The sequence below is a fragment of the Borostomias antarcticus genome (genome assembly GCF_949987555.1).
Source record: "Borostomias antarcticus genome assembly, chromosome: 6".
Lineage (NCBI taxonomy): Eukaryota > Metazoa > Chordata > Actinopteri > Stomiiformes > Stomiidae > Borostomias > Borostomias antarcticus.
In genome coordinates, this window is record NC_140239.1 from 6,724,196 (window position 1) to 6,734,195 (window position 10,000).

A 10,000-nucleotide genomic window follows, 5' to 3' on the forward strand; every position below is an offset into this window, starting at 1 on the left:
AAAAGTTCTACTAGAACAGAAAAGGGCTCTGTGGTTGTTCCTGTAGAAAACCCTCTGAAGAACCCTGTAAGAACCATTCCCAGTTCCAGGTAGAACCATTTTACCAATCAGCGGTTCTACCAATGACCAGAAAAGGGTTCTGCACGTGTTTGACTGAGGGTTGTCCCACAGGGCCAATCAAAGAGTCAGTTTGGAACAGCTGTTCTTTCTAGGAGTGAAGAGAGCAGCTAAACAGTCAAATCAAACAACCCAACCTGGGGGAGGAAGAGGAGGAGGAAGAGGAAGAGGAAGGAACGCCACATGACCACAATCACAAGGATGAAGAACAGGAGAGTGGAGGGGTGGGGGTCTTCTACGTGTGACGGGCGAGGAGGTTAAATGCAAACGTGTGTGTGTGTGTGTGTGTGTGTGTGTGTGTGCGTGTGTGTGTGTGTGTGTTTACTCACCGGCGATGAATATGTACACACACACAGAAAGAAGAGACAGAAACACACAGATCAAAGAGCATCTTCAGCCAAACATGGAGGACCAACAGACCACAGGCAACATGAGACAAAGCCACAACAAAGCCTGCCAAGTAGCTGTGGGGGGCGCTGGCGGCCATTTTAGAACTGGTATGTGGTGCTCTGGCTCCGTTCCAATACTCTAAGCATGCCTCCTTCCTTCCTGTCTTCCGCGAGGTAGTCTCTGATCCGACGTGACCGGATAGGTCCGAACACGATGCGTCTTCATGCAGCTGTCGCCAACCCAGTCGTGTCAGATCAGTGATTTCTCAAGAGAGAGGGGGAGGAAGGGTTTTGTTTTTGGGAGAACCCAAGGGCCCTGTTCCAAAACCTCAGTTCCTTCGTTTAATTTCAGCTGTAATATGACTGGACTGTTTACTGCTGGGCGGAGGACCACTGCCATTTCACCATCCAATCACGCTGAATCACAGAATACCTCCAATCAGAGGGAAGGAGAGAGGGAGGAGGGAGGGAAGGAGGCATGTTCCCAGGGCAAAGGTCACTGAATTCATCCTCTCTATGAGAGAGGACAGTAACCTGGTCACCTGAGCTCTGCTGGTACTGCAGCAGTAACTGTTAAAGTGCTATAAGTTGCCATGACTATAATAGCACCAGGACTTGACTGTAGCATCAACAGAACTGTGATGAGCAGGCATCCGTGTGTGTGTGTGTGTGTGTGTGTGTGTGTGATGTTATCCCACTGTAACAGGTCAGACAGGACAGGTTAGAGAGATATGGACCAGATAGGCAGCGTATTCTCTCCAGATCTCAGCCACGCAGACAGACAGCCAGTCAGCCAATGACAGAGGAGAACTGCAGTACAGACAGAGACAACCGGCCAATAGAGAGAGAGAGGTCTTGTGAATAGCCCCTCCCCTTAGGATGAAGAGAGTGTTCTACAGTAGTTACTGACACATAGTTTCTTGTTGGTCTGTGCATAAAGGCTACTTAACACTCATACATCTGTCATATCAATAAGCAATATCGATAAGCAATCTGTGTGATATTCTACAGTTGTCTTTGGAATCAGACACGCAAAATCTGTGTGAAATCTGTATGGCTTTAAATCTGATTAATGTATGTTCTGTATTCTGGAGATGTTCTGTTGGTGTTCTGTACACTATGGTGTAATGTATAGGGGCCAGGTCTGTACTGTAGCTTGTCTCTCTTTGATGACATCATAGTGATGACAGATTATGTCAGAGGGGCAGAGCTAGGCGTGACACACCCACCATTGTGTTACAGTGCATCCTGCCAGTGAGAGAGATCTGAAACAGTACAACACGATTAAGGCCCACTCTCTCTCTCTCTCTCTCTCTCTCTCTCTCTCTCACACACACACACACACACACACACACACACACACACACACACACACACAGACGCACGCATACCCACACACATGCATGCACACACACACAAAAACACACACACACACACACACACACACACACACACACACACACACATCCAAACACTCACACACTCTGACTCACACACACAAACTAACAGTGAGATAACAGATAGAGACAGTCTCAATCACATATTAAGGTACAGTAATGTACATAAATTCACACACTGCACACAAGCCTAGACACAGAAACTGATGTGCTGAAATCTGATCTGCTACTCGGGTCACGAGCAGTGATATGGTCCTGGAGAGACTTCCTGGAGAGACCGCCAGACTATCGATTCAGAGACGTGTGAGTAAAGAGCCTCAGAACGCAGCAGGAAGCAGACTGACATACTGTACAGTAGATGCATCCTACAGAGACTCCATTACTGTACATGCATACTGTAGATGTTACAGTAGGGAGATCCCACCCAGCTACACTCCATCTAGGGAACGCTGTTGTTTACTTGTTTGTGTTTTGTACTACTGTGTACCATGATGACTGAGCAAACACGGGCTCACCTCTTTCTGGATTCCGATGACGTAAAATGTTTTCCCCTCAAACTTCAGCTTGCTGACATCAGCCCTGGAGCGGGAACACAACACAGCCATGAGGTCAGAGGGAGGGAGGGAGGGAGAGACAGAGGGAGAGAGAGAGAGAGAGAGAGAAAGAGAGAGAGAGAGAGAGTGAGAGAAAGACACACGCTGACCAGTCTCACACCAACACTGCTTTCCAAACACCAATCAGAGTAAGCCACATTATAACACAATGTAAAGAAACCTATTTTTTATAACATTGGATAGAAGAAACACTTTCATTCATTCATTCATTCATTCATTCATTCATTCATTCATTCATTCATTCATTCAAGTAACTAAAAGCCAGAGTAGATTAGAATGTCATCTGGCCTTAAAAGAGATTATAAATTAGCAGAATAACTCCCTACTGTCAGAGATAGAAATCAGAGACAGATCTTAACCAAGTACGGCTCAGTGACCACAAATTGGCAATCGAAAAAGGACCAAAAGAAAACAGAATATGTGATCACTGATCGACAGGCGAGGTTGAAACAGAGATGCACTTCCTCCTATACTGTAAAGCATTCAAATATATAATATATATTTTTATATACAGTAATATGAAATAAGGAACATCTACTTTAACAAGTTGAACTCTGTAATACCAGACTTCAAACAACTTAATGACCTCTCAAAGCTAAAGCACATGCATATTTTCACACACACACACACACACACACACACACACACACACACACACAAACACACACACGCTTGTGCACACACAAACAAATATACATTTACACATAGTGATTATTATTATTACCATTTATTACAGCATTTCTTATTCATATATGTTTTCTATTCATATATGTTGTTCTATCATATCTTTTTGTTTGTTTGTTTTTAATTAGTACTATGCTTTGGCAATATTTACGTACTGAGCATTTCCTGCCAATAAAACATATTGAATTGAGAGAGGGAGACAGAGGCTGTGTGTGTGTGTGTGTGTGTGTGTGTGTGTGTGTGTGTGTGTGTATGCGTACGTGTGTGTGTGTGTGTGCGTGTGTGTGTGTGTGTGTATACGAGAGAACAGTTACCATTTGAGCAAGTGGATCCTCTTGTTTCCCTGAAACACCACAAAGCCAGTAGCAGTGAAGCCCAGGAAGGCGGTAGAGCCTGTGAAATCCTGCACCACAAACACACACACACACACGCACAACACACACACACACGCACAACACACACACACACAAACACACAGAGTCTGAGAAGCGGCACATGGCATTCTGGAACGTACAGGTGGACTGACAGCAGGCGACAAATAGGCCGTTATCGCCATGGCAACAGCTTCGCCAAAAGCACTTCTACATTCATCTCTATCAGTGAGTCAAGGATGGACAACAACCCTGACTAGAGTCTTCAAAAACACGGTCTTCAATGTTCTGCTCGCCTCACAGCAGAACAGCAGGAATTATTCCTATGCCTGACACAGATCACTCTGTATTTGTTCTATAGACATCAAGGGGAACCACTAACTAACTGTTAACAGGGTGGACACAGCATCAGTGGGATAGCAGATCCAGAGTCTGCCGCTGTGGAGCTGTGATATCACTCTACACTGTAGTTCTCCTTGTCCTCTGATCCAGAGTCTGTTTCTATAGAGCTGTGATATCACTCTACAGCGTAGTTCTCCTTGTCCTCTGATCCAGAGTCTGTTTCTATAGAGCTGTGATATCACACTACAGCGTAGTTCTCCTTGTCCTCTGATCCAGAGTCTGTTTCTATAGAGCTGTGATATCACTCTACAGCGTAGTTCTCCTTGGCCTCTGATCCAGAGTCTGTTTCTATAGAGCTGTGATATCACTCTACAGCGTAGTTCTCCTTGTCCTCTGATCCAGAGTCTGTTTCTATAGAGCTGTGATATCACTCTACAACTATAGTTCTCCATGTCCAACCCTCTCCTCTGCTCGGGGTCAGAGGTCGCACTCCCAAATTAAGAACCGCAGCTTTAACACGAAGCGGAACAGATCGGGGCAATCCTAAAAACAGAAATTAAATATCTCCTTAATCAGCTTAGACGGCTCCTTCACACTCTGTCCCTGGGGTGCAATAAAAATGAGAGAGAGAGAGAGAGAGAGAGAGACTAGAGAGATAGAAAGAGAGAGAGAGAGAGACTAGAGAGATAGAAATAGAGAGAGAGAGAGATAGGAGAGAAAGAGAGACTCTAACCAAATACATCCAGTATGGGTGTGACGATGCACTAATCTCGCAATATGATACCATACCATACGATACACAATATTGGGTTCACATTATCGATCCGTTACGATATTTTGACAATATTTTTAACAAAACTTGAATGATTAATATACTGTATGACTGGAAAATAGTATTTTATTAGTAAAACGGAAAATGCAAAATCAATCAATCAATCAATCAAAGCTTTATTTATATAGCGCATTTCATACCCAGAGGCAAAACAATGCTGTTATTTGCCCTATAGTTCCATTTTGTAATGTTTGTATAGCGCTTTTCTGGGTACCCAAAGTCACTTTATATAAGTAAAAAATAAAATAAATAAATAAAATAATTATAATAAATAAATACATAAATACAAATTATATATATATATATATATATATATATATATATATATTTTTTACAGTGAGGCAGTTTTTCATCCCTATGATGCATACAGTATTGTCACCTTTTTATATTGCAATATCTCGTGGCATGATATCTCGTTACACCCCTAGAAATAGACAGACAGACAGACAGACAGACAGACAGACAGACAGACAGACAGGAGGGAGGGGGAGACAGGGGCGTGGGCGGGAGCTACAGTATCAGCGGAGTCGTACAGGGGATCGTCATGGGGGGGTTACCTTGCAGGGGTGGGGATCAACTCCGTAGGTCTCCAGGATGTGTGCTCTCTGCAGCATGTTGAGCTCCGCCAGGGCAGGGCTCTGCCCCCTGTGGGACGGGAGGAGAATAAACAGCCCACCTGCAGCAGCTGGGCTGGCCTCGTCCCCGAGCGTAAAACCCAGCAGAGCAGATGTCTAGGACGTCTATGCTGTTAACAAAGCTAGTAGACTGTGTTGACGAATGCAGCTACTGTGTGTGTGTCCAGAGGCCGAGGGCCCGGGTGTGGTCCCGGCCTGGTGTGTGCGGAGGGCTGGTGTGTGTGGAGGGCTGGTGTGTGCGGAGGGCTGGTGTGTGTGGCGGGCTGGTGTGTGTGGAGGGCTGGTGTGTGCGGAGGGCTTGTGTGTGTGGAGGGCTGGTGTGGTCCAGGCCTGGTGTGTGTGGAGGGTTGGTGTGTGTGGAGGGCTGGTGTGTGCGGAGGGCTGGTGTGTGTGGAGGGCTGGTGCTTGTGGAGGGCTGGTGTGGTCCCGGCCTGGTGTGTGTGGAGGCCTGGTGTGTGCGGAGGCCTGGTGTGTGTGGAGGCCTGGTGTGTGCGGAGGCCTGGTGTGTGTGAAGGGCTGGTGTGTGTGGAGGGCTGGTGTGTGTGAAGGGCTGGTGTGTGTGGAGGGCTGGTGTGTGTGGAGGGCTGGTGTGTGTGGAGGGCTGGTGTGGTCCAGGCCTGGTGTGTGCGGAGGGCTGGTGTGTGTGGAGGGCTGGTGTGTGTGAAGGGCTGGTGTGTGCGAAGGGCTGGTGTGTGTGAAGGGCTGGTGTGTGCGGAGGACTGGTGTGTGTGAAGGGCTGGTGTGTGTGGAGGGCTGGTGTGTTCGGAGGCCTGGTGTGTGTGGAGGCCTGGTGTGTGCGGAAGGCTGGTGTGTGCAGAGGCCTGGTGTGTGTGAAGGCCTGGTGTGTGTGAAGGGCTGGTGTGTGTGGAGGGCTGGTGTGTGTGGAGGGCTGGTGTGTGTGAAGGGCTGGTGTGTGTGGAGGGCTGGTGTGTGTGGAGGGCTGGTGTGTGTGAAGGGCTGGTGTGTGTGGAGGGCTGGTGTGGTCCCGGCCTGGTGTGTGTGGAGGCCTGGTGTGTGCGGAAGGCTGGTGTGTGTGGAGGGCTGGTGTGGTCCCGGCCTGGTGTGTGTGGAGGCCTGGTGTGTGCGGAAGGCTGGTGTGTGTGGAGGGCTGGTGTGTGAGGAAGGCTGGTGTGTGTGGAGGGCTGGTGTGTGCGGAGGGCTGGTGTGTGTGGAGGCCTGGTGTGTGAGGAAGGCTGGTGTGTGTGGAGGGCTGGTGTGTGAGGAAGGCTGGTGTGTGTGGAGGCCTGGTGTGTGTGGAGGGCTGGTGTGGTCCCGGCCTGGTGTGTGTGGAGGGCTGGTGTGTGTGGAGGGCTGGTGTGTGTGGAGGGCTGGTGTGTGTGGAGGGCTGGTGTGTGCGGAAGGCTGGTGTGTGTGGAGGGCTGGTGTGTGTGGAGGGCTGGTGTGTGTGGAGGGCTGGTGTGTGCGGAGGTGGTAGCCGTGCCTGCGGTCAGCGTCTGGTTGTTCGTTAGTGTGAGTGCTGTCTGACCAGAGAGCCTCTAGAGGAGACGCTGAACGCTGTTCACTGACGCCTGCAGCCTGTAAATCAGCAGGAGCTACGCTTTATAACCCTGATAAAACACACACACACACACACACACACACACACATGCATGCACGCGCATACTGTACACAAACACACACACATGCACGCACATACTGTACACAAACACTCTCACACACACACACACACGCACACGCATGCATGCACATACTGTACACAAACACACTCACTCACACACGCGCACACACACACACACATCTATCCTTGTCTATGACAGGTAATGCAAGAGATTCAGGCTGCTAAGCTCTTGATTCTTGTTTTTGTGCGTGGCTGGAAGCCAGCGCACCTAGTATAGCGTTTGTCGGGTTATCACTCCCTCACTCCCTCCCTCCGTTACTCCCGACAGTGTTGGCCTGCATCTCTCTGTTGGCACCACAAGAGGCAGTAGTCCCAGCACACCAAAATCAAGGAGGACCCCCAAACCAACCCCCCAATCTCCACTGCAGAAGTAGAGTAGTGGTCAGAGCATTTGACTCCCACCCGGGAAACCGGGGTTCAAGACCCGGTGGAGATGACTTTATGGGACTATACCCCAAACCTCCACATGTTCATCCTTTCACTCCAACCTTTTTATCCCTCATCTAACTTCCACAAGTAGAGTAGTGGTCAGAGCATTGGACTCCCACGCGGGACATTCTCAGAGATTACCATCTGCTTACTTCACCACCTAAAGGGAAGTGCATACAGCAGGTAATGACTTTTGTAATTTGCCATCTATCTATCTTTGTCATTTGCCATCTATCTATCTAAACATAAAACAAAAAGTTCTGAAATTTGTGTTTGGTAGATGATTACTCTGTTGTGGTTCTAGGCAATAAATACATATATACCATTGGAAAGATTTCTCTTTTAAATGGTGCCCCATTTGTAAGGGACATGCATTTTGGATGAGCAGCACAGCTGAGTATGTGGGTTACACCCATGAAAAATGTGACCAATCTTCTCTGCTCAATACCAGACAGCTAATTCAGCACTAATCACTTCCTCATTCCAGTCCTGAGTACTCAGCTAGACATTAAATACATTTAAAGGTTCCCAAACTGCCATTTTACTATCCGTAGTCCAGTAGTCTATCAGTATCATCCTCATCTACGTATCCCATCCGATCATGGATTACTACTGTATGTCTGTGTCAATGATGTAGACAGTGTAATTAAATAACGTACTAACGATCTATGCTAAAGCTCAGCCTATACGAGAGCATCTGACTTCAGCTGTTTCTTATTTCTGCTTATCAAACGTTTCTCTGGTTTTTGAAGCGTTTGCAAACAATTCAGAAACGCAGGTGTAGCACAAGGTACAGTAAATGGAGTGTGAAACATTTAGGGCCAGTGTGTGTATGTGTGCGTGTGCGTGTGTGTGTGTGTGTGTGTGTGCGTGTGTGTTAGTGTTTTTTCTGGTTCTGATCCAAACACTGGAACTGGGCAGGCTGAAGACAGTAAAAGGATTTGAAAGCAATTTTGAAAAATTGGTTTTCTTGTGAGGAGCTGACCAAGATAATGTAGTGTCTTCAATCATCCCATCTAAACTCCTCTCCATCTCTCTCTCTCCTTCTCTCTCTCTCTCCCTCTCCAACTGCTCCTCCCTCCTCTACCTCAGCCTTTCCTCCCCCCACACCTCCTCTCCTCTCTTTCCTCCTCTCCTCCTCTCCTCTCCTATCTCCTCTCCTCTCCTCCTCTACCTCCTCTCCTCTCTTCCCTCCTCTCCTCTACCTCCTCTCCCCCCCTCCTCTCTTCCCTCCTCTCCTCTACCTCCTCTCCTCCCCTCCTCTTCTCTGTCCTTACCTCAGCTCGTTCTTGTGTATCTCTATAATCTTCCTCTCCAGTTTGAGCGACTGCTTGGGGAACAGCTTGAAGTCTCTGATGTAGTCTGACGGATGCTCGTCTGGGTCGTAGTCGCCCAGCTCAGCTGAGAGGGGAGAGGAGGGGGGAGGGAGGGGGGCAGAGGAGGAGGGAGGAGGAGGGAGGGAGGGGGGAGGAGGGGGGACGGAGGGGGACAAGGTTAACACAACAGCTCATTCTCTTACCAGAGATATCTTTATCTCAATAACACTCATTCGTATCTTGGTTAACACTTGTAGTTTGATTATTAAAAGGCTTGGGTCAAATACATGGATCAAATCCTTTTGAGTATTTCATTAACCTAAAACTGCAATTTCTACCTGATAGTTTGTCCTTTTGGGACTGTTGGACTGGCTGCATTGTACACAGCAAACTACACACACACTCTATGTATCTGAAAGTATTTGCAAATTGCATTTGGCCCAGATCTCTTAATTAAACAGTACTCCTCAACACACATTCTCCAACTCATTAATTAACAGGCTAGCAACGGATAGGGACCAGTTCTTCTTCTAGAACTCCAGACCTATGGCAGCCCGCCAGCAGCCTTTATCTCGGCCAATCATACGCTCCTCTCCTGGGAGTTCAGCCAATCACGCTCTGCTCTCCAGGGAGCTCAGCCAAAGGGGAGAGAGGCTAAGTGTGGGCCCATCCAGGACCGGTGTATCAGACAGTGGGATTAGCCAGCTAGATCCTGGCTGGATCTACATCCAACAGAACTAAACAGCCTCTTGTTGGGAGGCTGATGTGAACTGGGCTGGGCTGTGGCTCAGGAGGTAGAGCCAATGACCGTAGGGTTGGCGGTTCGAATCCCGCCTCCTCCTGTCGGAGTGTCCTTGGGCAAGACACCGAACCCCAAATTGTTCCCAGTGAGCAGGCTAGCACCTTGCATAGCAGCTGCCACCATTGGTGTGTGAATGGGTGAATGAGCGGCCTTCATGGTAAAGCACTTTGGATAAAAGTGCTATATAAGTGCAATCCATTTACCATTTACATTACGTTAAAGTCATTTAGCTGACGCTTTTATCCAAAGCGATTTGCAATAATTGCATTTAACATAGGAAAGTCAGACCAGCTATGGCTGAGGCTCATTGGATCTAAGGGACGGATTGAACAAGTCTGGTGGTCAGATCTATTACTGAGGGAGCGATTGAGGCCGTCTGGTGTCAGGTTGCATTTTCTCTGGGAGCGTTTGAACTGGGCTGATGGAGAGCTTG

General features: G+C 48.0%; 1 protein-coding gene across 1 annotated transcript in view; it reads right to left on the minus strand.

Annotated features, from left to right (window-relative positions):
- frmd3 (FERM domain containing 3) overlaps positions 1-10,000 on the minus strand; it is a gene marked incomplete at both ends in the record, with an annotated part of 43,379 nt that overhangs the window by 13,059 nt on the left and 20,320 nt on the right. Inside the window, 4 exons of the mRNA XM_084440274.1 lie at positions 2,419-2,482; positions 3,516-3,604; positions 5,304-5,391; positions 8,727-8,850. Coding sequence (XP_084296400.1) covers positions 2,419-2,482; positions 3,516-3,604; positions 5,304-5,391; positions 8,727-8,850 — 365 coding nt within the window. The remainder of the gene's footprint in view (positions 1-2,418; positions 2,483-3,515; positions 3,605-5,303; positions 5,392-8,726; positions 8,851-10,000) is intronic.